The 27,601-nt window shown below is 37.2% G+C and overlaps 2 protein-coding genes across 4 annotated transcripts; both read right to left on the bottom strand.

The window, feature by feature from the left end:
• Nucleotides 1–25,816, bottom strand: LOC115426313 (long-chain-fatty-acid--CoA ligase ACSBG2-like). Of its 3 annotated transcripts, XM_030144349.1 has the most exons (16): nucleotides 12,118–15,386; nucleotides 11,484–11,556; nucleotides 10,433–10,501; nucleotides 9,756–10,024; nucleotides 8,874–9,157; nucleotides 8,066–8,154; nucleotides 7,004–7,124; nucleotides 6,836–6,916; nucleotides 6,522–6,671; nucleotides 5,576–5,743; nucleotides 5,295–5,476; nucleotides 4,217–4,450; nucleotides 3,474–3,691; nucleotides 2,565–2,704; nucleotides 2,230–2,473; nucleotides 1–283 (listed from the first exon to the last, which is right to left on the bottom strand). In XM_030144349.1, exons 3-16 carry the CDS (start codon nucleotides 10,492–10,494, stop codon nucleotides 195–197), a joined length of 2,331 nt encoding a protein of 776 aa, XP_030000209.1. In that variant the 5' UTR covers nucleotides 10,495–10,501; nucleotides 11,484–11,556; nucleotides 12,118–15,386; the 3' UTR covers nucleotides 1–194. The 3 variants fall into 3 exon arrangements, with proteins under 3 accessions (XP_030000209.1, XP_030000210.1, XP_030000211.1); XM_030144350.1 differs by lacking the exon at nucleotides 12,118–15,386 and having other exon boundaries at nucleotides 11,484–11,848; XM_030144351.1 differs by lacking the exons at nucleotides 9,756–10,024; nucleotides 10,433–10,501; nucleotides 11,484–11,556; nucleotides 12,118–15,386 and adding an exon at nucleotides 25,775–25,816 and having other exon boundaries at nucleotides 8,874–9,209.
• LOC115426314 (long-chain-fatty-acid--CoA ligase ACSBG2-like) lies at nucleotides 16,877–25,822 on the bottom strand. Its single transcript, XM_030144352.1, has 12 exons — nucleotides 25,413–25,822; nucleotides 24,975–25,063; nucleotides 23,555–23,675; nucleotides 23,376–23,456; nucleotides 23,058–23,207; nucleotides 21,158–21,325; nucleotides 20,864–21,045; nucleotides 19,558–19,791; nucleotides 18,819–19,036; nucleotides 17,683–17,822; nucleotides 17,350–17,593; nucleotides 16,877–17,000 (listed from the first exon to the last, which is right to left on the bottom strand). The coding sequence occupies exons 1-12, from the start codon at nucleotides 25,731–25,733 to the stop codon at nucleotides 16,912–16,914; spliced, it is 2,037 nt and encodes a 678-aa protein (XP_030000212.1). The 5' UTR covers nucleotides 25,734–25,822; the 3' UTR covers nucleotides 16,877–16,911.
• Nucleotides 25,823–27,601: the final 1,779 nt, after the last annotated feature.

The raw sequence follows: 27,601 nt of genomic DNA, 5'->3' as shown, positions 1-27,601 counted from the left end.
CTGTCTGCTTATGCTACTACAGCCTTGTTTCAACTTTTCTTAAATTCAGGTGAAAGGTCAACATTAAATAGAAGAGCTTAAATATCTGAACATGACTTTGGGCACAGTTCGATTTTTATGAAGACGTCCCTTGTCTTCTCATGACCCGTCTTCCTTTAGTGCTGTCTTATCATATTGGTAAAAGTGGTTTCAAACTACTTATTTTCAGTCACTGCATACATTTCATTTATTGTCTCCTGGTGCATCTTCACAACAACTGGCCTCCTCAGCTTCATGGTGGGACCTGCACAAACAAAAAGGAGGCAGATGAGAGTCAATTTGTATTTATATTTGTATTATCTTTGTACAATAAATAAATAAATAAAATGAAAAAAACATTATTTCATATTTCAGGCATTCCTCAAAAGGTTTTTTCACATTTTATTTGATTTTATGAAACTGTAGCTTTTGTATTACATAAGTGGGTCAAAACCCACATTCATTTACAATGGAATTTCATCTGAACCTATGATTCATCCTAAATTCTACACTCAGCAGGACAACAAGACCAAAGGAGGAGACACCATGGACCAGATGGTTTGAACCTACACCTGCTGGTGTCAAACACAAAGATGGTCAAAGGTGGTGCTGTAGCACCATGGGCCACTACATTATATAAAATGGGCCACTATACCTGACATTGCCACCCTGAATGCCTACACCTTTTTCATGGCTCAGCACTGTGAATTCATAAGTGGTACCACCAACTGTACAACAGCTCTTCCTCAAGTTCTCAAAGGAGCTTACATGAGAAGGCAACTGAAGGTTACCCCCAACTGTAAGCCCTGATTATCAAAGGAGTGGGAAGGTGTGGGGGGGACAAAAACCACAACTCAGCCACGGGAAAGAATCAGACAGGGCCAATCAAAGGGAAAGAGATGTCAGATCTGCTTAAGTGACAACGATGGTTAAGTGAGCAGTTAGTGTGAGAAATGCAATGTACCTGTATGTAATGATCACAGCCACACACAGGTAGTTTACCACAACTGTATACAGTGATGAGACAGAAGGCAAGGAGAGAGAGAGGCACTGGACACTCATACACTCACTCACAAAATGGATATTGACATTGTTACCTCCGCCAAGGAGGAAATGTTGATACTGGCACAAGGAACAAATCATTACATTTTGGTGGTGATGGGGGGGCGCTGATCTGCCTTGATGGAGGTCTGCGCTCTATGAGTGCTTTTCTAGTTCTATTGCTGTTATGAACTACATTTTATATACTATATATACTTTGCTTTTGAAATTTTCAAAATATCTAAGAAAAATATATCTATCTATATATCTATATATCGATAGATCGATAGATATAGATATAGATATGAATACATTTTAATTGTGTGTATGTGTATATATACACAGGGTGTCCCATAAGTCTCCATACATAGGAAAAATAAACGTTTCTTGACATAAACCATTTTTATTTATATAATATGCTCTATATGACTGCCATTTTGTCGGGAACACATTTCAATGTGTGTCTGCTGAAGAACTATAAAGAAGAAATATAAAGTAATACATGTTAGAACCACATATGTATGGAATGTATTATGTCTCCTATGTATGGAGACTTATGGGACACCCTGTGTGTATATATATATATATATATATATATATATATATATATATATATATATATATATATACACACACACACACACACACACACACACATATATATACACTGCACAGTCACTGCTTTCGCGTAGTAGCACTGTCGGCCATCAAAGGAGCAGTTTACACACTCACAATGTTCAACATGAAATAATTCTTTTGTGGACCAAAATATAACACAAATGGCAATTTTTATCATGACAAAAGTGCCATTTAAACATTGACTTTAACATGGGTCATTTTTGACCCACTAATGGAAAAGGGTAGGCTCTAGTCACTCATGCATCTAAAGGCTAAAGATCCAGTGTCTGCTATACGATGTACATATGACAAGATGCCAGGATAAGATAGCATTGAAAATGTCTGCAGATGAGATTCAAATCATAATCGTGAGCAAAGTTCATAGGTGGAATGTGATTTGGAATGCCACACAGTCAGCATGCCAGACAAATGTCAGATGATGTTGAAACCTCTGCTGAGCCTTCAGGGGTTAAATATTTACACTAGCAGTGAGTATTTCCTCCTTTACAACAGTACTGCACATTTAATCCCTTAGTTTTAATAATGACTCACCCAGTTCCCCTCCATCAATAGAGAAGTCTCTCTCCAGTATGACAAACTTCTGGACCTTCTGGGCGTTGGAGGTGGCTTTGGCATTGATGCGCTCTATGCCCTCCTGGATGGCATTGTAAATAACTGGCTCCTTGTTGGTTATGATCTCTGAAACCTTGGTTGTCCTGACATTGTTCTGTTGGCAGAAGGCCAAAACTTCAGGGCTCAGCTCGTCTGTGGGCTTGCCGTCATCATCCACGACACACTGTGGAAACAAAGAGCATTATCAGTCTGTCCATTTTGTTTACTCACCTGCCTGTGTTTTACTCTTTGTACAGAAATTTAAACCTGGTTACTTTGAGTGTGATCAGCATGGAGAGGAACTTGAGCTTGTCTCCAACTAACATAACATTGCTGATGATGGGGGTCTCAGCCTTCAATGCATCTTCAATGAGCACTGGTGGGATGTTTTCTCCGCCTGCTGTGATGATCAATTCTGTGGAAAAAAAAGGCAGAATTAAAGGGACATCACCTCTAGTGAATGTTTATCATCACATCTATTAATAGCCATGTATTTTCCTGTATTTCAGGATGGAGAACTGCCTTTGTACAGATGATTAGTAGTGGAAAAACTGCCTCTTAACCCACAAAGCCTCTAATGCAAATACTGTAAAAAAGGTCAAGTTTAATTTGGTAACAGAGTATCTTTCACAGACGTCATAGTGATGCACAAGAGTGGAATTGTGATATACAAGATCATAAAGGAAACCAGATCGTTACAAAAGTCAGAGTAAGTTTGTCTCCTGCTTTTAATAAGGACAAATAAGCAAAAAAAATATGATTTTATATATTATTTAATTGCTCAGGGAATACAGTAATTCTAAAAGCATCCTTTAAAAGTTTCCAGTGTCTTAAAGAAGAGGTTTTTAAGCTTTTTTTTTTCTTTTTCATGACAATTAGTTTGTGCATCTTTGGATTTTGGACTGTTGGCTTTTCAAGTTGTTCAATAATGTTTATTTGGGCTTAGAGATTTTTAACATCAAATTTATTTTCCATTTTATGGATTAACATATGACTCCATTGACAAGTTAATCCACTGTAATAAAGTATGCTAAGTTCATGTCTAACATAAGTGATATAGAGCAGAAAAGTATGTGAAAGTTGAATACAGTGTTTACACAGCAGTGTCATCCAGCACTTTCCCTCCTGTGCTGTTTTGTTTAACTGAACACATGCAAAGACTCCATCTTCCGAATGCAGCTTACCCTTGATCCTTCCAGTGATGTACAGGAAGTCGAATTGGTCATGTTTGCCCAGATCACCAGAGTGTAGCCAGCCAGACTCATCCAGAGCCTCTACTGTTTTATCAGGCATGTTCAGGTAGCCCATAAAAACATTACGTCCCCAGAAACAAATCTCTCCGTTCCCGTCTTCATCAGGTTTGTCAAGTTTTATCTTGCAGCCAGGCATTACTTTTCCACAGCTGGACAGAAATAGAAGAGTGACATGTTCATATGGACCAGGCAAAAATATACAGACTGGATTAGGATCAGACTGATAATGACAGTTTGAATGAACTGTTCTCAGACTCACACATATTTGTATGTGCGTACAAGGTCTTTTTTTTTTTTGTTATTTTCACCGTTAAACATTTGAAAATGTGTTATTCTTCAATGATATAAAATTAAGGTTTTTGAAATAAAAAAAAATTAAAATCTGCCAAAATTTTTAATAAAGCTCTGCTGGTTTCATTATTATCTTGTTGCTCATCCTGAGTTTTTAATGTATGGGCTGTCAGTGACTTTTAATAAATCAATGGAAGAAGTTATTTAATGTTGTAAATGACTTGTTGGTTATTTAAATGAATGTCAATGGTTTAAAATATTCTACTTGTACTTTAATAAGTGTTAAATGTAATTGTCTGGCACCATTGAAATCTGTAATAAAGACATACTGAAAAATAGAAATGTTAGATGACCCAGTCACAAAATAAAGCTTTGCTACTGACCTTGTAATTCTGTAATCACTGTTTGTGGAGACACTGTGTGGACCAGAGCTTTCGCTCATGCCGTACAACTCCAACAGGGGGATGTTCAGACTCATGAAGTACTCCAGAGTCTCTTTGGTGATGGGTGCTGCTCCTGTCAAACATATTTTACAGCGATCTAAGCCCAATGCAGCCCGCACCTTCTTGAAGACAAGGGTGTTAGCCAACATGAAGCCCCAAGGAACCGCATTCTCCCTGCAAAATCCAAAAAAAGGAGACAAACATGTGAGGTTAGGAGATAAATCGGCATGTTTGCATCATTAATGTGAGCATGAGGTTAGGAATCATAAGTCACTTACATGAACAGAAATCAGAGAGCAAATAATACAAATAAATAGCTTTCGTACCGTAAGATTTAAATTTTTCTATAACCACAAATATTCTATCAAACATAGTTTCAGTACTGTCTATAAAGCTGATAAAAGTCCTTTACAATTTATCTCAGTAGCTCAACTTAATTTAAAAGAGTGGCACAGAAAACATTCATAGAATCATGATACATGCTTTTTGCTATTAAGGACTAAAATCTAAGCATCATTGGAAATGGTTCTCTGAGATCTGAGGGAAAAAAGTGGCGAAATTGTCAACATTTAATAAACCATTTCTATCTTAACCAGTACCCAGTTTTAAAAATGTAACACAAACATTGCATCTATTATTAAAAAGTAAAAAACACTATTGCTAATACACTGATAAACAATATTGCACCAGCTCTTAAAGTTAAAAAGGCACATTTTGCATCAGATCATAATGGCTTTTTTTATCGTAAAGTTTTAGTGTATGTTATTTAGTGATTGTCGCAGAATACACCCCACCCCACTTGACTATAAATGCCACAACATGGTGGACTCCAAGAATGATGACTCACTTCTCTGAATATAAATGGCTCATTCTAAGATAACCCAAAAAAAACTCCAATTTTAATGTGTTTGACTGCACACCAATAAAAACATAATCTGAATGTTAGATTCGATTTCTGCTATTACAGCCTGTCCCCTAAATGTTACACAGAGCACTTTAACATTTGTTGTTGCCTCACCCATTCATGGCACTGTAGTTGTACTGCAGTCCTATGGACTTGGCCCAGTCTCCCACTCTTTTCCTCATTGGAGATGCCTTGGCACCAACAGCTTTCATTTTTTCCTGCATCTTCTCCCACACACGAGGAACTCCCAGGAAAGAAGTGGGACGCACCTCTTTCAGTGTTTGTCCTAAAGATCCCTATTTGGAAAAGAACAAAATATACTTTTAATACAATAACTATTAAAGTGTGTTGTTACTGTATGTAATCCATGATGGTACATGATAAAACACTCATACCTTCAGGGCATCTGGCTCTGCAAAATAGGTGGTCCCTGCAAACTTCATAACCATCCACATGTCGTTGACCTGGGCTGCAACATGGCTGAGTGGCAAGTAACTGATCACAACCTCCTCGGTAAAATTTAGATGTACCATGTTACCTGCTGTGGTGGTTGTCCATGTGATCTGCAGGTTTAGAAGTAAAAGAGGAGTTTTGTCATTTAAATGTACTTATTTGCAGTCAGTCTGTTTCCCAAAATCAATGGCGTTAACATGTATGGACTCCTGTTTTTGGAGTTCAACAGGGCTCATCGATGGGTCTTCCTATGTTTCCTTGTTTGTTAATTGAAAGATATGTTTATTACACAGCCTTGTGTATTTACTCTTTTTTTTCCTTAAGAATGTTACTTGAAATACACAGCCCAGCCTAAAAATAAAGGTTACACCCTAATATTTCATTGGACTGCATTTAGCTGTGATTATACCACAGCTTATGCAATGTCATAAATCCTGGTAAAATCATGTATCAATAATAGCAGAGTCAGACCACTGTGTAAATTCTCCTCTATAATACCAAAATAGTTCTTAGTTGGGTTCCGGTCTAGGCTCTATGGTGGCCAATCCATGTGTGACAATAATATCTCTTGCTCCCTGAGCCGCTCTTTAACAATTTTAGCCTGATGAATGTTGCAATGACATCTAGGAATATGGGGGTGGATGGTGTCTGTTACGTCTATTCAATAAAAACAACAATAAAAAAACTATGAAAGATATTACCTGATATTTTTTTTGCATTAGAGGGGTGGCAGTTATGTATTGTCAACTTGATTGTTTTGGCTAATTGACAGTTTAAGAAAGAAGCTCAGTTTAAAAAACAATAATAAAGCAAAACTACTGTCGCACTTTAAAAAAAAACATTCAGACTAATGTTCATTAACAATGGATGGTTATGGCTCAAACTCACATTGTCGTGGCTCAACATGACTCCTTTGGGGTTTCCGGTGGTTCCTGAGGTATAGATGAGTGTACAGCATTCATTGGCTCGAAGACTGTCAATTACATCATTGAGTTGCTTGTTGGGTACATCCTCCCCCAGCTTCATGAACTCCGCCCACTACACAAACACAGATCACCGTGGGTCAGCTCCATCACTTATCTCTTAATTGACAAAAAAAGTCAGTCATCTGACTGCACAGCACTTAAATTCCTCTGGCGTGCCACCAAGCGTTTTAGATGTTACTTATCAGCTTAATCAATATGTTAAAAGAGTGAGCGTACTGTGTACAGGAACGGTGCCTTCTGCTGCAGTTCGCCTTTATATTGAACGATGGCTTTCAGGTGAGGTAGTTGATCTTTAACCTGGAGGAACAGGAATCAAGGCTAAATAAAGGACACATTACGTCTGCATGATCACACCAATAGCTGCTTTGTAATAATATTCCAGACCTGCAGGATCTTTTGAAGCTGTCTGTTGTCCTCCACAACCAGGACGTTGGCCTCACAGTTGTGAGCCACATACTGACAAGCCTCAGGTGAGTTGGTGGCGTAGATGCCAGTTGCAAGACCCCTGTGGAACAAAACAGAAACACAATGTATTGAGTACTTTTTTGCAGAAATAACAATAAATGTAACTTGATTGTAAGGACTTTGGACAAAAAAATGAATACTTGAAATTTTTTTTTCGGCTTTCAATCATATTAACTGCCAAATGATGCCAATGTAATAATGAAAAAAACAAACTTGATGATGTTCTTGTATTCTACAGTTTCAACATTAAAACCGAGGTGGTGGGAATGGTAGTGACTCTCTCTGAGTTTCAGTTTATATAAGATGTTTTTTTCTTATTCACTTAGTGTTTACACATGTAATTTTCTTTCCATTTATTCAAGTTTTTAGATTATTTTTTGCAATTACTTGTATTTTTCATGCTATATTAGTCCTGTTTGTACATGCTGCAGATCACTGCAGACACTGTTGTGTTTTTTTATTTTATTTTATTTTTTTCCTGACATGAGAAAAAGAAGACTTCATGCACTGACCATGATTTGTCTCTACGCTTGCTGGAAACTTGAGTAGAGAAAATGAAAGACACAAAAAACTCAACTAATAGTAGACTCAAATAAAACCAACTTTTCTGACTTAATATTTTTTTAGGTATCCATGCTTATGAAAACTCAGGTTTTTTTAATCCCATATCCACTTCTAAATATGTATGTGATTTGCAATCCATGAACAGGCGCCTTGTCTCATGTTAAAGGGATTTCTTTGTCTTACCCACAAAGACTGTGGTGAGAATTAAGTGTCTGTTTTTCTACAAAGCAAAGCGACATTGCACATTACAGCAGGTGCAGCCAAAACAAGCGTTGGCGACAGACACGGAAATAAGCAAAGACAGAGAGATATGTGACCAGTATCAGGTGAAACAATGTTGCCTGATGCTTCACAAGTACAAAACAGCTGAATAAAGTCTTATCTGTGACAGATAAACATCCCTGAATGTGATCTTACCCGGCAAAGATGCAGCCAATGTCCGAGATGAACCACTCAGGAGCGTTGAATCCCAGAATTCCCACACCATGGTAACGTTCCAGCCCCAGCTTAAAAAACAAAACAAATTTACATGTTTCTTTAATGACAAAGTGGTACAGTGCCTCTGTTTACTTTTGACCTACATCATGTTTCAAAAGATATTCCACTTCATGGGACTAACAGACTTGGCTGTGAAACAGGAGATGTAACACAAGCTGTGAATTTCACACACCCAAGTGTTAGCTTTCAGAAGCCCATTCTTGTACCCGAGAGACTACAGACAGACAGGGGTTATACTTGGCTGCAATGTTTACAAAGCAACTCCAGATAGGACCATTTCATGCAACCAATAAATCATGTGGATGGTCACAAATGTTTATGCATTTAATTAACCTCCTGAGACCCAGGAAATGTCAGCAAAGTACAAGCTTTTTTGTTTTTATTAAATAAGTGCCTATATTTTAAACATCATGATGCAACAGTTTTTTTCAGATGCAGTTTTTAAAAATTTTTATGGAATGTCCTTTGTGGTGGACAGTTTTCTTTTCTTTTTTTTTTGTATAAAGTTGTGAAACTCTTGTCCACAAATGTGGACAGAAAACCTATAGCTGGGCCTTAGGAGGTTAAAAATTGTTTTTACTGCTGCATGGATTTTGACAGCAGAATTTTGCGCATACAGAGTAGGGATTCTGCATGAAACGGTGACTACAATACAGGTTTAAAGAAGTATTTTGGGACAATAATCTGGACTGTAACCAATACAAAAGCATGTGCAGTAAAGACAAACCTTGAGGAAACTTTTAGCTGCTGCTCTGCACTGCTCGTAGTATTGCCTCCATGTCATGATTTCCCACTGGTCATTCTTTTTAGAAACCAAGGCTGGGTGATCCCCAAAGTTCTCCACAGTCTCCAGAAACATCTGATGGGTGGTGATGGGAGTCTCAGACCCCGGACCCGAGCCCTCCATCCTCAGCCGCACGGCCTTGTCACGGCTTGTGGTCCAAAACTGCTCAGCTGAGGCTAAAGTTGTCACTCCACTCGCCAACGACAAGGGAACTGGCTTAGGCTCATCTGGTTGTGGACAACAGGGACAGCAGGTATTCGCCATTAGTGACAAGTCAGATTCAACACTAAGCTAACCCGCTGTGACAAGAAACACAGCAAGTAAGCTTGCCTCGGAGAGGAAGACTCAGGTGTACCAGAGGGCTGGGGACATCCCTAGACTACCTCTGGGGGCGTGTGTGACGGTGATCTTAAAGCAACATGATTTGCGGGTTGTGCAGAGAATGGGGAAGAGATAGACTGTCACCTGATACAAAACAGGAAGCTCTGGAATGTTCCTGCCTACCTACTGAACAGGTTTGCAGAGAGGAGATAATGATACAGAAGAGTTACACATTTAGATTAAGATGATGAATAAACAAAGCTTAAAAATGCCCTTCTCGATCTGAGACTGAAACTCAAAAGTTCAGTTTCAGAGTAAGAACGATGACTGTAATAATAAAAAGTCAAATTTATAATTAATTCTTACAATGGATTTTTCTGATGAGGTGGTTGTTGTTAATTCCACAACCCCTTATCTCCTAAACCCACAAACACACCCTTTTTGATCAAACAAAATGTCACATTGCTGGCAATTTTCCAGAGTTCCTCTCAGGTCTGTGTTTACCTGGTGGGACTTCTTCAGTAGCTCCTTCTAGATCAGTAGATTTTGGAGGCTGAGCAGGTGCCTGGATGTCTGTGACAGGTTCAGACTCTTGGATCTCTGGAGCTGGTGACGAACTGAGCTCAGAGTCTTCAGATTCCTGCAAATATGATTCAACTCCTCCGTTCTCAATCGGTTTGTCTATAACCTCTCCATTAACCATGAGGGTGACTTTGAGCTCATCCAACGCACTTGGGGAGTCAGAGTGAATCTGCATTTTCTGGATAGGGATGCTGTGGAAATCATATAAAATGCATGCATGAGAAACCAAAACATACAAGAAGCATAAGACTTTGGATTTGACTGCAGGTTAAGTATTACTCAGACACTTGAATGCAACCAGTGCTGAATTTTGTTTCCCTTAACACAACAACATCTGCAGAATAATCAGATGGTGGGAATGAACTGGCACAAAACCCCTCACTAGAATGCAGGAAATGAAGCACTGGGGAAAGACCTTGAAACCCCTGGAATTTATCCCCCAAATATACAAAGAAAAGGTGCAAACCTTGGATGTTTTCAGTGTACTTCTGACAATTTGTTTAATGGTATATTTGGATGTATAGTCAGAATCAGCCAGTTCAGACCTTGAAAAGGTACACCAGTTATTTCCACTTAGAGTTGAGCATTATTTCACATACCTGTCAGATACAGCATCCATGACTGCGACCCCATTACTCATCACTAAATCCCTGTCGTCCATCTTCAATCTGTCAGAATAAAATGAAAATGAGTCTTTATTAAAACACTATATATGTGGTCCACTAACGCCTCTCCACATCATCTACTAACATTAAGAAACAGCAGTGTTCTGATCATTTATAGTGACTCATTGCAACAGGTCAGAGCCAATGACGGTCACACTCCAACAGTTCAACAGTGGTGGAAATGTTGCAAGAGGTAATACTGTGCCAAAAACATTGGGACATCTGCAGGCACTATTTATTCGATTACGTGATGTCACCTTTAATACAATTACAGACAGAAAAGGTTGCAGCTTTAATTCATGGTTTCAATATGACTCAACTAAGTTATCTTCTTGGACATTAAATAGGACACTGTCTACATGACAAGACAGGAGCATGGCTTGACATCTTCTGCAACTTTGTTTGTTTCAGGCATTGAAACAATGCCATCTAGTGTTTAAATTTTGCAACTATGGAAAGAAAACTTGCAGGTACATTGGCAATTGTAAATAATTTAAATAACATGAGATAATATGACAATAAATTAACAAACTGACCAACAAAATACTGTGACGCAGTATAAAGTCTTGATGCTCTTTCAGTTTGAGGATCATATTAGATAAAGATCTGTAAACCAGGCAAATTCATACTGTGACCTCTGGTTTTTAAGATAACTTTGGACAAGATTTCTCAGAACAAAGTTCATTTCTCTTACAAAACTGCGTAATGTGGCAATCTGAGGTGGTAAAGGCAAAGTCTTTGCCCAATATTGTGCAAAATAAGACAGCTGAAAATACCCTTTACTGAATAAAAAGTACATGTACATGCATTTGTATATTACCTCAATTTGAGATGTTTTTTTTTTTCAGGAAACATGAAGTGTTTAAATCAAATTCCAGCAAAAATAAAAACACAGAAGCACTAAGATGTCTTTAAAAAAAACACCAAAAAGTCAGATTAGTTTAAGACAGAATACAAATATAATATCCAAGAGTAGGGAGCTCACCTTTACCGCCGTTTGTTTAGCCCACAACTACAGCGAGCAGATCTGAAGGAGTGTTTTAAGATTGACTCTGTCTCTGTTGACCAAACAATAAAACACAAAGCATGCACACATAAAACAGAGGGTAAAATGTGTCCTACAGTCATGTGTTATCATACATTCCTTCGAGGCTGCTTGTGTTAGAGGCTTTCACAGTGTGAGCATAATGGTGCACTTAGATCCTAACTTAACTGTGAAATCCATTTATCATATCTTGCAATTAATGAGAAGTCTATAACAAACTTGATGTTGAAGAAAGTACACAGAATATTCCATCCCCATGGCAATTCATTCCAACCCAAGTCAGCAGATCAAAACTAAGCTGTAAAAGTCACTTATCACTAAAAAAAGCATTGGATGGAAACAGGGTATGTACCCTCCTGAGACCCAGCAATGCATTTCCACAGCTTTACTTCGAAAAAAACCCCTGTCCACTGCAAAGGACATTCCATAAAAAAGTAGAATAAAAATAAAAATTGGACCTGAAAAACTTTTGCATTCTGCTTTTTCCAATCAATACAATTATTTAATGTAAAAAAATAAAAAAAAAAGACAGGACATTTACTTTCCTGGGTCTCAGGAGGATATGACAGCCTACCTCCTCAGGCGACGCAGCTGAATGGAATCAACTTGATGGGAGCATTCAGGTGTAGTAGGAAAAACCAGCATCAACCTTTGCCCAACTCAGGTGTTCGACTGTTGCACCCTGGGAAAAGCGTCAGCCTATAGGGGACTCGCATCAAAGAAATGTGCCCACCACTCACGCCTCGTCCAGAACTACAGACACTTGCACAATCCTGTGTGTCTGCCGCTGAGGTTACGTCGACTGGTTAAAAATCCACCAACACTGTGCACCAAAGGTTATGAGTCTCCAAGGTGAAGAAGACCTGCTACCTGACACACAAAAACAGTCTGCGGCTGTGTTTGTTGTAGTTTCTCTGACAATGGCATTCACCTGTGATGATTAAAAACAACACAGAACACAAAGAACAGCTACAGATACTTCAGAGACCTTTTAAATCAGTGTGACAAGGCTTCAGAAAGTTAAGAGGATGTTTATTATCGAAAAATGACTTATAGGCACCGACATTATCAGATATGCATGAAGAGGCCTGTTGGGTAAAAGAATGATAAAACCCTGATAAGTGCTGTAGGTTTATGAGGATACATGAGACTTTGACCCACAAAAAAGTTATGTTGTGTAACATCTTAAGATAATTCCATCAATAAAAGTACTTCTGAATTATCAATAATATTCACTTTGTGGTGATCCTACAAACAATTTTTTTAAGCAATCTAAAATCTCCTATATCCATTTTTAAAAAAATAATAATTTTCGCATTAAAATAAAGATGGTTTCTAAAAAGTAATAAAAAATCAGCAAGACAGTTCAGGTTATTGTACTTAAATAAGTCCAACTGTCCTTATTTCTACACATTATCTTTCCATGTGTCTGATACTGCTGTCAATTCGTCTTTTCTCCACGATTACGTAAAAGCAAAAGGTCCAGTCTGTCTGATATTGTAGCTGTGGTTGAGGAGGCAGACAGTATTTTTTCAGTAAATATAGGGGAAAGTTCAGCACACTTCTCAGATGACACACAGTAACCTTAATCACGGGCACCAAGGTCATTGAATCATACCACCCGGTCCATCCAGTCACACCACATTTGTCCCCACTCGACCCCCATATGGTGGTGGAGTGTGTGAATGATTAGTGCCAACATCTGAGTGTGGTCAGAACTGCTGATCTGACACTAAATGTAGAAAATGTTTAAACTTGCTGCAGATAAAAAACTGCAGTGAAAAAACAGTCCTTTTTAAATGGAAAAACCTCAGTTCAGAAACATCAGTTCACTTTACTGCTGAAAGTAGTGCTTTCACTGTCGATTATTCTGAAGTTTGGTCCATTAATTGATTAGTTGTTCGAGCTATAAAACATAATTTTATTACTATTGGAACATAATCTGACAAATTCTTTAAATTGCCTTACATTATTTACAGATGATTATTATTGGTATCAATGTGCTTTTTGTCAATTTTTTTCAGTTATGGTTGTAGTAATTATATTTTTTTTATTTATTTATTTTTAATCCATATGTGGAAAAAAATTAAATATCATGTAAAAATATTTGAATGTATATATAACATATACAGTAAAACATATTCCAAATAAAAATGTATATAAATGTAAGAAATTTATGAAACAGTATTTCACTCTGCCAAATGTGATATTCTTAAGGGTTTTCGTTCGGTCTACAACCCAACAAACAGTTTACTGTCATTGTGAAACAAAATAATATAAGTAATACCGTTAATGTGATCAAAATACTTGATTAATTTAATACATGCCAACTATTTTGTGTAAAATAATAATAATAATAATAATAATAATAATAATAATAATAATGCAAAAAAATTTAATTCAGCCATCAAACTGTGCACTGCACCTCTCCTAGTAGTAAAAAAAAAAAAAAAAAAAAAAAAATGAAATTTGAAAAGAATCTGGTGAAGGGCCTTTGAGACTAGGTTGGACAAAAATCTTTGACATATGGATGGAATTTGTGATATATCTACAGTATATACCCCGCCCTATGGGGTGGGGGTATAATAATAAATTTAAATTCCAGTGCCAGGAACTTGGTAACATGAAATGTCAAAATACTTATTGACAAATATGTATTAGTATGTCTGCTTTAAAGGTTGGACTCTTTTTTTTAATATTTCTATTAGGATATAATTTTGTGTGGACAATATTTATCACGTTTAATATTTCTGCTTAAAGCTGTAGTGTTCAAGTTTTTGTTTTTGTTTTTTCATTATTGGGTTAAAAATTGGGTCCACAATTCAAATGTACAAATGTTAAGTTTAGGCATAATATTGTTAAAATTGCACTTATTTTTCATAAGAATTTTCATTTTTTTCAGGTAATTAATGTCTTTTTTGTTTGGATAATTTGTAAATATTTTCAGTTCAATATTTTTTTACTTGTCTTTTCATCAACAGGGTTTGTGCAATACTGTAACACTGCAGAATGTTATCTTACTTTTTTGAAAAATAAATGTTTTTCTGAACATTTAAATGTGTTGAATGTCTTCCCTTCAATACAATACAATATCGTCTAATTACATTTGAAGAAATCTCATTTATGTTAACAAATTAATTTAAGTAGTGATAAATGTAATGTATATGTATGTTTAGCTTAAGACAATTATTTCAAACAAGTTGGGGGTACAAAGAAAATTAGTTAACTGAACTGATGACTTTTCGTAAATATTAATGATCACCTATGTCAATACAACTTAAAATGTTTAGTTTCGGCATGTGTAAAAACTACAGTGGGTTAAGGCAACAGGGTTTCCACACAAATTTCTAGTAAACTCAACTAATTCAGGTTTACAGAGTGCAAATTCATGTCCTGCATAAGGGGAGGAAATACCAGATTTATAGAAAAGTGTGTCTTTCATTTTGAGGTCAACTATCAACTAATAAACCTACACCAAACCTAATTACACTGAAATAAACCTACCTTTTACATGACTGTAACCCATTATTTCGTATTAGTTTGGGTTTTTATCCAAGTTCATGACCGGTGCAGTGCCTCTGTTTGGCTACAATGAAGGTTTACAAGGGCTATGGAAAAACAAATTTACAACAGCCTTGAACTAAATAATTCAGGCTTTTATGTAAATTACAATAAACATCTAATAGCATTAGATTGAAGTCCAAATTAGAAATACTATTGCACCTTTTTTTTTATAAACCATCTGACTGGGTTTGAATTCATGTTTTGACACTTAAATCTTCTAATGGTATGATTGTTCATTTCCATATTTTCAAGTTTAACATGAGACTGAACTCCAACATAATAATGTGTGTGGGGGGGGGGGCTTAATATCAAATACCACATTAGCCCTGATTTTCTGATGCAACAAGACGTTTTAAGCACTCCTGTGTAATTTTTTTGAAATTTTCGTCCAACCCCCCCCACACACACACACACCACCACCACCCCGAAAATTACTTTTTTAACTCTGAAAATTGCAACTTTCACAGCTTCTCCACTCTTTTGTCCAGTGCAATGTATAAATATGTTCATGATGAGCCATTTAATGATCTTGTAAGTACCATATTTTATCATAAGAGTACTTTGTACTATAAAAAGTCTAATGTCAAGGTCATGTTGTGGGTTAAAGGTTACCAAAATGCCTCGTTTTTTTTAAAATTCATACCATTCCGACATTTTATCAAATATGTCCTAAGTTCTTTTCCCTCTGGTTTCCTGGTGGGATCCCCCAAGGCCTTTGGCCCTTTCAAAGCCACATTAGAGACTAAATATAGCAACATGTACATTCCATTTGAATTTGCTGCCATTAGTGTGGCGGGAAACACTAGCACACATTTTGGTGGGAATCACTACAAAGTGCAGAGAAGACAGGCAGAATACATACAAGAGTTAAAACAAGAAATATAAAGAGGAAAAAAAAAAGAAAATCTGCTGTGAAGATAAATTTAGATTTAAATGTAAATATTTACATATTTACAATATAGCTGCATATGCACATGCTGTCATGGAGGTTACTCATATATAAAGATGCTTCATAGGACATAGGAGATTAAAATCTAGCATCCTGCTGTATGATACAAATCTGCAAAAGATACCGCTGCTTTATAAAAAAACATTCATGTATTTGTGACTGAGATGAGAGATTTTGATGTTAGGAAAATGTGACTTGTGACACTGCTCAATTTAAACTCTGGTTCACATGGTACTTAGTGCTGCAGTGATACTGTACAATATAAATATATGGATTTGGCTTTGATATTTTGTATGATATTTACAAAAAGATGGACAGCTGCACAATTTTTTTAATGTCTTGCTTTACTCTATTTTAATTTTTATGTATGATTTTAATATAATTTATGTCTTTCTTTTATTCTGTGATTTTAATGTTTGTTTGTTTTTTCATTTTAATGTAATTACAATGTCTTGCTTTTGCTTTTGTCATGATTATTTTTATGCCTCTGTAAAGCACTTTGACTTACCCTGTGTATGAATAGTGCAATACAAATAAACTTGCCTTGCCTTGCTGTGAAACTGTATACACAAAGACAAAAAAATACAACTTCTGGAAAAGGTATTTCATAGCAACCCAAATCTCTAGACCTTAAATCAAACACAGAATCATGACTGTCCCCTGACTCTCTGCTTATCCTACAGCCTTGTTTTGACTTTTCTTAAATTCAGGTGTAAGGTCAACATTAAATAAAGGAGCTTAAATATCTGAACATGACTTTGGGCACAGTTTGATTTTCATGAAGATATCCTTAGTCTTCTCATGACCCCTTTTCCTTTAGTGCTGTCTTATCTTATTGGTAAAGGTGGTTTTAAACTACTTATTTTCAGTCACTGCATACATTTCTTCTATTTTCTTCTTGTACATCTTCATAACAACCGGCCTCTTCAGCTTCATGGTTGGAGCTGCACAAACAAAAAAGGAGACAGATGAGAGTCAATTTGACCTACATCTTAAATTAAAGAACTGGTGTCTGCTATATGACGCACATATGACAGGATGCCAGGATAAGATAGCAATAAAAAAGCATTGAAAACATCTACAGATGAGATTCAAATCAAGCAAAAGTCGTAAGTGGAATGTTATTTGGAATGCCACACAGTCAGCATGCCAGACAAATGTCAGATGATGTTGAAACCTAGATTAACCCCAACTGAGCCACCATGAGATAAATATTTACACTAGCAGCAGGTATTTCCACTTCCTTTACAAGAGTACTGTACATTTAATCCCTTAGTTTTAACAATTACTTACTCAATTCCCCTCCTTCGACAGAGAAGTCCCTCTCCAGTATGACAAACTTCTGGACCTTCTGGGCGTTGGAGGTGGCTTTGGCATTGATGCGCTCTATGCCCTCCTGGATGACATTGTAAATAACTGGCTCCTTGTTGGTTATGATCTCCGAAACCTTGGTTGTCCTCACATTGTTCTTTTGACAGAACTCCAAAACCTCAGGGCCCAGCTTGTCTGTGGGCTTGCCGTCGTCATCCACAACACACTGTGGAAACAAAGAGCATTATCAGTCTGTTCATTTTGTTTACTCACCTGCCTGTGTTTTACTCTTTGTAGAAATTTAAATCTGGTTACTTTGAGTGTGATCAGCATGGAGAGGAACTTGAGCTTGTCTCCAACTAACATAACGTTGCTGATGATGGGGGTCTCAGCCTTCAGTGCATCTTCGATAGGCACTGGAGGAATGTTTTCTCCACCTGCTGTGATGATTATTTCTATGGAAAAAAGTTAAATGGACATCACTTACAGTCAATTTTTATCATCACATCTATTAATATTCATGTATTTTCCTGTATTTCAATGTGGAGAACTTTACAGATGACTAGTAGTGGAAAAAGCCTCCTAGCCTATAAAGTCTCTAATGCAGGGGATTGCAACCTGTGGCTCCGGGGCCACACATGGCTCTTTAGCATCTCTCTATGGCTCCTCTGGTCAAAAAACACAAGGAACATTTTGAAATGAACTGAATGAGTCATTACTTTTAATTTTGTTTTCATTTCATTTCATTTATTAAGATCCCCATTAGCAACTGAATTATCAGTTGCTATTCATCCTGGGGTCCTGTTATAGGCCTAAATCTATTCTAACTTTGTCCATCTGCAGAAATGCACAGGCTTTACACGGAATAAAATAATTTTTTTTACAGCATTTAAACCAAAATGGATTATTTTCTTGCCAAATTCCATACAAGATGCTCAATTTGCATTTGTTTGTACTTTGTAAGTAAGCCACTATACATGAAAGTTGTGCTTTTTCTCCACTACACAATAGTGTCCATCATTAAAATAAATGGTACAAATCTTGTATGTTTTCTTTCTTGTAGTTGTTTGATTTCATAAATGCATCAAACATTGCATTACTGTAATGGAAATACAAAGTTAAATAGTAAACTAATCCCAAATAGGCTACAGCAGAGCAGACACTTCATGGTATAATGTAGATGGGTTTAAATATGTTTTTCATGGCTCCACTCAGATTTCTTTCTTTTCGAGACTAAAATGGCTCTTTAGCTTGTAAAGGTTGCCGACCCCTGCTCTAATGCGAACACCATAAATGAAGTAAATCAGAGTATCTTTCACAGACATTAAAGTGATGCACAAGAGTGAAATTGTGAGAAAAGATCATGAAGCACCATCCAGCACTTTCTCTCCAGTGCCCTTTTATTTAACTAAGCATATGCAAGACTCCCTCATCTTCCAACTGCAGCTTACCCTTGAGTCTTCCGGTGATGTACAGGAAGTTGTACTGATCGCATCTGCCCAGATCACCAGAGTGTAGCCAGCCGATCTCATCCAGAGCCTCTGCTGTTTTATCAGGCATGTTCAGGTAGCCCATAAAAACATTACGTCCCCAGAAACAAATCTCTCCGTTCCCGTCTTCATCAGGTTTGTCAAGTTTTAAGTCGCAGCCAGGCATTACCTTTCCACAGCTGGACAGAAATAAAAAAGTGACATGTTCATATGGACCAGGCAAAAATATACAGACTGGATTAGGATCAGACTGATAATGACAGTTTGAATGAACTGTTCCCAGACTCACACATATTTGTATGTGTGTACAAGGTCTTTTTTTGTTGTTGTTGTTGTTTTCACCGTTAAACATTTGAAAATGTCTTTGATATAAAATTAAGGTTTTTGAAATAAAAAATTAAAAATCTGCCAAAATTTTTAATAAAGCTCTGCTGGTTTCATTATTATCTTGTTGCTCATCCTGAGTTTTTAATGTATGGGCTGTCAGTGACTTTTAATAAATCAATGGAAGAAGTTATTTAATGTTGTAAATGACTTGTTGATTATTATTTAAATGAATGTCAAAGATTTAAAATATTTTACTTGTACTTTAATAAGTGTTAAATGTAATTGTCTGGCACCATTGAAATTTGTAATAAAGACATGCTGAAAAATAGAAATGTTAGATGACCCAGCCACAAAATAAAGCTTTGCTACTGACCTTGTAATTCTGTAATCACTGTTTGTGGAGATGGTGTGTGGGCCAGAGCTTTCGCTCATGCCGTACAACTCCAACAGGGGGATGTTCAGACTCATGAAGTACTCCAGAGTCTCTTTAGTGATGGGCGCTGCTCCTGTGAAACATATTTTACAGCGATCTAAGCCCAATGCAGCCCGCACCTTCTTGAAGGCAAGAGTGTTAGCCAACGTGAAGCCCCAAGGAACCGCATTCTCCCTGCAAAATCCAAAAAAAGGAGACAAACGTGAGGTTAGGCGATAAACCAACATGTTTGCATCATTAATGTGAGTATGAGGTTAGGAATCATAAGTCACTTACATGAACAGAAATCAGAAAGCAAATAATACAAATAAATAGCTTTCATACCGTAAGATTTATATTTTTCTACAACCACAAATATTCTATCAAACATAGTTTCAGTACTGTCTACAGTGTAAACCTGATAAAATTTCTTTACAATTTATCTCAGTAGCTCAACTTAATTTAAAAGAGTGGCACAGAAAACATTCATAGAATCATGATACATGCTTTTTGCTATTAAGGACTAAAATCTAAGCATAATTGGAAATGGTTCTCTGAGATCTGAGGAAAAAAAGTGGTGAAATTATCAACATTTAATACACCATTTCTATCTTAACCAGTACCCAGTTTTAAAAATGTAACCCAAACATTGAACCTGTTATTAAAAAGTAAAAAACACTATTGCTAATACACTGATTAACAGTATTGCACCAGCTCTTAAAGTTAAAAAGGCACATTTTGCATCAGATCATAATAGTTTTTTATCATAAAGTTTTAGTGTATGTTATTTAGTGATAGTTGCAGAACATACCCCACCCCACTTGACTATAAATGCCACAACATGGTGGACTCCAAGAATTATGACCCACTTCCCTCTAAATAAACTTAGCATAAAAAGAAAGGACATTTATGTTTAGTAGGTTATTTCTTTGTTGTAACTCTTGGCAATAAATCTTATACCATTGGAAAGCCTGTTTATTTCCCTTTTAAATGGTGCCACATTTGTAAGGAACATGCATTTGTGGGATGAGCAGCACAGCTGAGTATGTGTGTTACGCCCATGAAAAATTTACCAAAAATTTTTGCTGCCAGTGCCAAACAGCTTATTTCTAAGGTAACCAAAAAAAAAAAACCCAGCACTTTTAATGTGTTTGATTGTACACCAGTAAAAACAAAATCTGAATGTTATTTTAAGTTTCTGCTGTTGCAGCCTCCTAAATACCCCTAAATGTTACACAGAGGACTTTAATGTTTGTTGTTGCCTCACCCATTCATGGCACTGTAGTTGTATTGCAGTCCTATGGACTTGGCCCAGTCTCCCACTTTTTTCCTCATTGGAGATGCCTTGGCACCAATAGCTTTCATTTTTTCCTGCATCTTCTCCCACACACGAGGAACTCCCAGGAAAGAAGTGGGACGCACCTCTTTCAGTGTTTGTCCTAAAGATCCCTATTTGGAAAAGAACAAAATATACATTAAAAATAATGACTATTAAAGTCTGTTGTCACTGTATGTAATCCATAATTAAATTTATGTTGGTACATGATAAAAACATCCATACCTTCAGGGCATCTGGCTCTGCAAAATAGGTGGTCCCTGCAAACCTCATAATCATCCACATGTCGTTGACCTGGGCTGCAACGTGGCTGAGTGGCAGGTAACTGATCACAACCTCCTCAGTAAAATTTAGATGTACCATGTTACCTGCTGTGGTGGTTGTCCATGTGATCTGCAGGAAGTAAAAGAGGAGTTCTGTGATTTATATGTACTTATTTGCAGTCAATCTGTTTCACAAAGGCGTTGACATGTATGGACTCATGTTTTTGAGTCTGTACATGTTCAGTAGGGCTCATTGATGGATCTTCTTTTGTCTCATTTGTTAATTGAAAGTTATGTTTATTACACAGCTTTGTGTGTTTATTCTCGTTTTTTTCTTTAAGAATGTTACATGAAACATACAGCGCAGCTAAAAAATAAGTCACACACTAATATTTCATTGGACTGCTTCTAGCTGTAATTATAGCTGTGCTCATTTACTGTGGCATGGTTTTGATAAGCTTACGCAATGTCACAAATCTTAGCAAAATCATGTATCCATAATGACAGTCAGACCACTGTGTGGAGTCTTCTCCATAACATTAAAACAATTCTTAGTGAGGTTCCAGTCTGGATTCTGTGGTGAAAATAAATGCCTCATGCTCCCTGATCTATTCACAATTTGAGCCTGATGAATTATAGCATTGACATCTAGGAATGTGGGCGTACCATCAGGAAAGAAAAAATGTAATTGATTTGAAAACCTGGTCATTCACTATGTTCATTTTCAGGTGACCTCATTTTATGGACATATAAGAAGTGGTTGAACCTAGACCTGACCCCAGATCATAACACTGCTTCCACAGGCTTGTACTGTAGACACTAGGCATGATGGCTAATCACTTCATCTGTCTCTCTTCTCACCCTGATGTGCCCATCATTCTAGGAACAAGGTCAGTCTGGACTCATCAGACCACATGAACGTTTTCCTATTGAAACACAGTCAAGTCTTTATGTTCTCTATCAAGCTGATGGTTGTTTAAGAAATGAGATGCTACTCACTGCATCAGTTAGTTTGTGGCTGCTGAAGCATATTGATCACTGCAGTAAATATCCAATGGAAGGATCTGAACTAATTGTTGAGTTCCAATCCAGGTGGGGTCATTTTTGTCAGTATTTTTAAAGTGTGATAATATTTCTTATAAACTTTCCTGTTGCTGCTGTCAGTTACCTAAGTACTAGTCAAGGACTGAAATACAATTTTCTAAAACTCTTTTTACTTTGTGATTACGGAACTGATTTTATCTCAGACATCTATTTCTCTTAACAAAATCACAAATTTAAGAAAGTCCATTCTTGTGTCCTGCTTAAAATCCCTTTGTGTCACATTTACATTTCAGCTTAGGGACTCACATTATATATCTGTTACTTAATATTTATAGTCAGGAGCTGAAAATATTCAGATTACAAAAATTTTAAAATCAAAAAATAGTCGCTATGTTAGAGTCCTGTGGTCTTGATGCAGGAGAGTTTACTGGAGGATAACTCAACAAATTAAATGAAAGTCCACATATGTCTTTCTATCAGTGCTCAATAGTAACTATATTGATATCTCTAACCATTTCCATGTTATAAGCCATTAAAATATGGCCCATTATAAGTTAAGGCAAATTTGTAATATTTCAAAAAATTCATCAAATTTCAAAAATGAAAATTTCTCACCTAACCCTAACTGTGAACAAACTTTTTACACATTTTCCCAAAGAAGCTGCATATAAAATTTGGAATGACTCTGACCATTAGTTTTCTTGGAGAAGATGTTTGAAGAAATTTCTAAAGAAGACAACGACGGCAGACACTATTCTTCACAACAGCTCTTGGCCTATCGTTATCATCATCAGTGGATGGTTACAGTTCAGACTCACATTGTCGTGGCTCAACATGACTCCTTTGGGGTTTCCGGTGGTTCCTGAGGTATAGATGAGTGTACAGCATTCATTGGCTCGAAGACAGTCAATTATATCGTTGAGGTCCTTGTTGGGTACATCCTCCCCCAGCTTCATGAACTCCGCCCACTACACAAACACAGATCACCGTGGGTCAGCTCCATCACTTATCTCTTACTTGACAAAAAACAAAAGTCAGTCACCTGATTGTACAGCACACAAATTCCTCTGGCGTGCCACCAAATGTTTTAGATGTTACTTATCAGCTTAATCAATATGTTTAAAGAGTGAGCATACTGTGTACAGAAACGGCGCCTTCTGTTGCAGTTCGCCTTTATATTGAATGATGGCTTTCAGGTGAGGTAGTTGATCTTTAACCTGGAGGAACAGACGAATAAAACAAATCAAGGCTAAATAAAGGACACATTACGTCTGCATGATCACACCAATAGCTGCTTTGTAATAATATGCCAGACCTGTAGGATCTTTTGCAGTTGTTTGTTGTCCTCCACAACCAGGACGTTGGCCTCACAGTTGTGAGCCACATACTGACAAGCCTCAGGTGAGTTGGTGGCGTAGATGCCAGTTGCAAGACCCCTATGGAACAAAACAGAAACACAATGTCTTAAGCACTTTTTTGCCAAATTAACAGTAAATGTGACGTGATTATCAGGACTTTGGACAAAAAATGAATACCTGAAAATTCTATTCAGCTTTCAGTCATAGTAACTGCCAAATGATGCCAATGTAATAATGAAAAAAACAAACTTGATCATATTATTCTTCATTTTTTCTTATTTACTTAGTGTTTACTTGATTATTTACACATGTATTTTTCTTTCGATTAATCAAGCTTTTAGACATTGTTTTTTTGTTATTTTTTCAGTCATGAAAAAAGACAAAGACTTCACACACTGACCATGATTTGTCATCTGCAGTAAAGGGATTTGTCTCTAAAGTTGCTTGAAAATTTTGAGGAGCGAAAATGAATGAATGACACAGAGAATACTGAAACTTAACTGACAGAAGACTCAAATAAAACCAACTTTTCTGACTTATTTTCTTACATAGTATGTACCTACTGAGGGATTTGTAATGTATGAAAAAATGCTTTGTCTCATGTTAAAGGGATTGCTTTGTCTTAGCCACAAAGACTGCGGTGAGAATTTGGTGCCTGGTTTTCTACAAAGCAAATGACAAAAACAGGTGTTGTTGCACATTAGAGCACGTGCAGCCAAAACAAGTGGTGGCGACAGACACGGAAATAAGCAAAGACAGAGAGATATGTGACCAGTATCAGGTGAAACAATGTTGGCTGACGTTTGACAAATACAAAAAAATAGGACCAATGGCCCTGTAGCTCACGGGCATGTTCTAGCAAGAATCAATAACAACTTGAATTCGCAAGGTTGTCAGGTTCTGACGCTATGTTAGAGTCCTGTGGTCTTGATGCAAGGTATCGATCTCCCAATAGAAGTGGGTGGTACTTCACTGGAGGAGAACCCAACTACTTACATTAAAGTCCACATATGACTTCCTGTCAGTGCTCAATAATAACAATATTAATATCTCTAACCATTTCCATGTTTTAAGTCATTAAGATCTGGCCCAATAAAAGTAAAGGCAAATTTGTAATATTTCAGAAATTCTCAAAACTGTGAACAAATCTTTGTAGACATTGTCTAAAGGAAGCTACATAAAAAACTGACATGAATCCAACCAGTAGTTTTGTCAGAGAAAATGTTTGAAGAAATTGCTAAAGAAGAAGATAATGACGACGAAGATGACACCGGACAGAACACTTTCACAATAGCTCATGTTCTATCAGCCAGTGAGCTAATAACTGAATAAAGTCTTATCCGTTGTAAACAGAAACATCCCTGACTGTGATCTTACCCGGCAAAGATACAGCCAATGTTTGAAATGAACCACTCAGGAGCGTTGAATCCCAGAATGCCCACACCATGGTAACGTTCCAGCCCCAGCTAAAAAAAAAGAGTTTTACTGTAAGCACGTTTCTTTAATGATAAAGTGGTACAGTACCTCTGTTTACTTTTGACCTACATCATGTTTCAAAAGATATTCCACTTCATGGGACTAACAGACTTGGCTGTGAGACAGGAGATGTAACACAAGCTGTGAATTTCACACACCCAAGTGTTGTTTCTACTGTTGTATAGATTATGACAGCAGAATTTCACACATACAGAGAAAGGATAATGTATAAAAATATGATTTTACAGTACCAACCTTCAGGTTTAAAGAAGTGTTTTGGGACAATAATCATGACTGCAACAAACAAAGTAGTTGTGTAATTGTGGAGTGAAGACAAACCTTGAGGAAACTTTTAGCTGCTGCTCTGCACTGCTCGTAGTATTGCCTCCATGTCATGATTTCCCACTGGTCATTCTTTTTGGAAGCCAAGGCTGGGTGATCCCCAAAGTTCTCCACAGTCTGCAGAAACATCTGATGGGTGGTGATGGGAGTCTCAGACGCTGGACCCGAGCCCTCCATCCTCAGCCGAACTGCCTCATCACGCCTTGTGGTCCAAAAGTTGCTGGCCAAGGCTAAAGTTGTCACTCCACTTGCCAAAGACAAGGGAACCGGCTTAGGCTCATTTGGTTGTGGACCACAGGGACAACACATATTCGCCATTAGTGACAAGTCAGATTCAATACTAAACTAACCCGCCGTGACAAGAGACACTGCAAGCAAGCTCGCCTCGGAGAGGAAGACTCAGATGTATGACAGGGTTTGGGACATCTCTAGACTACGTCTGAGGGCGTGTGTGATGGTGATCTAGCATGATTTGCGGGTTGCGCAGAGAATGGGGAAGAGATGGGGACCTGATACAAAACAGGAAGCTCTGGAATGTCCCTGCCTACATACTGAACAGACATGCAGAGAGGAGATAATGCACAGATACAGAAGACTCATATGTTTAGATTAAGATCATGAATAAACAAAGCCTAAAAATGTCCTTCTCAATCTAAGACTGAAACTCAAAGTTCAGTTTCAGAGTAAGAACAATGTCAGTAATAAAAAGTCTTATTTCATTTTTATAATTAATTCTTTTTCTGATGAGGTTGTTAATTCCACAAACCCTTGTCCCCCTAAACCCACAAACACATAATTTTTGCTCAAACAAAATGTCACACTGCTAGCAATTTTCCAGAGTTCCTCTCAGGTCTGTGTTTACCTGGTGGGACTTCTTCAGTAGCTCCTTCTAGATCAGTAGATCTAGGAGGCTGAGCAGGTGCCTAGATGTCTGTGACAGGTTCAGACTCTTGGATCTACGTAGCTGGTGACACACAAAACTCAGAATATTCAGATTCCTGCCGGTTTATCTTAAACCTCTCAATTAACCACGAAGGTGACTTTGAGCTCATCCCCTGCACTTGGGGAGTCAGAGTGAATCTGCATTTTCTGGATAGGGTTGCTGTGGAAATCAAATAAAAGGCATGAATGAGAGAAAACATGAGATAATGTGCAGAATTAGGGAGCAGTAAATGACATTAACAATTTAGCAATTAAGCTGGGAGTTGAGTTACATTTTGCAGCGGTTGATAGGTTGATTACATTCATATTTGCATGGCTACACAAGTAGTTAAATCACTTTTTTAGGGACCGAGCCAAGAGGGCAAGGCCCCTATTGTTTTTCGTTCGTTTTTATTATTTTTCTTTTCTGTCCGCCACTTTGAACTGGATTTTGACCCCCTAAACATGCTCGAAAACTCAACAAATTTGGCACGTATGTCAGGTCTGGCGAAAAATTTGATAAAATGCAAAAATTAACCCTGTAGGTGCCCAAATGGGTTCTCTAGCGCCACCTATGTCAAATAAAAACACGGAAACCGCCATAGCAGCCAGCAGGAATGTCCGAGAGACATGAAACCAATGCCAAAATGTTCCTTACATCGAGCACTACAAATGTTCCAGTGGGCGCTGAGAGCTAACTCCAACAAGAAGTCAGCAAATTGCCTTTCAAAGTAAAATCCTCAACTTAAAACTAGTATGAGCCAGTTTGTCATATTGGCTTCTAAATAGCACCAAAAGATAGAGTGAACCCTTCTCAAAAAACTCTCTTCGCAAATTTCTAATTAATGTCTCAGTTATTTTTTTATAAGTTCGGAAAAATGCAATGTTTGGGACTAATTTTTCAATTCTGACTTTTCCCCACATGTTATATATCCATACATTCAGAAAAATCACCCCAACTCTCCCGTGCAAAAATTTTTGAGATAGGATGTACAGTTATGGATTTATAAAATATTGTTGGTTTTTATGCTTTTTTGGTTTTAACCTGCCATTTGACCCCCTCATCATGCTCAAAAACTCACCAAACTTGGCTCATATGTCATGTCTGGTGAATACTTTCATACAATATCAAAATTAACCCCTTAGGTGCCAAAATGGACTCTGTAGCGCCACCTACGCATACAAAATTGCCCCTAGTGGCCAGTAGGAATGTCGTACAGACATGAAACCAACACCAAAATGTTGGTCTCATCGAGCCCGAAAAA

Source organism: Sphaeramia orbicularis, chromosome 9 (assembly GCF_902148855.1).
Source record: "Sphaeramia orbicularis chromosome 9, fSphaOr1.1, whole genome shotgun sequence".
In the NCBI taxonomy this organism is placed as follows: Eukaryota; Metazoa; Chordata; class Actinopteri; order Kurtiformes; family Apogonidae; genus Sphaeramia; species Sphaeramia orbicularis.
Note: the sequence above shows the minus strand (reverse complement) of the source record. Positions and strands in the feature narration are given on the sequence as shown.

Coding starts and splice junctions, on each gene's coding strand:
- LOC115426313 (XM_030144349.1), bottom strand. CDS start 10,494: ATGGACGACAGGGATTTAGTGATGAGTAATGGGGTCGCAGTCATGGAT. Junction 5,744..6,521: donor TCATGTTGAGCCACGACAAT/GTGAGTTTGAGC, acceptor CTAAACCTGCAG/ATCACATGGACAACCACCAC. Junction 2,474..2,564: donor CCATGCTGATCACACTCAAA/GTAACCAGGTTT, acceptor TTGTTTCCACAG/TGTGTCGTGGATGATGACGG.
- LOC115426314 (XM_030144352.1), bottom strand. CDS start 25,733: ATGGCGAATATGTGTTGTCCCTGTGGTCCACAACCAAATGAGCCTAAG. Junction 17,823..18,818: donor CATCACCGGAAGACTCAAGG/GTAAGCTGCAGT, acceptor TTTTTTCCATAG/AAATAATCATCACAGCAGGT. Junction 17,594..17,682: donor CCATGCTGATCACACTCAAA/GTAACCAGATTT, acceptor TTGTTTCCACAG/TGTGTTGTGGATGACGACGG.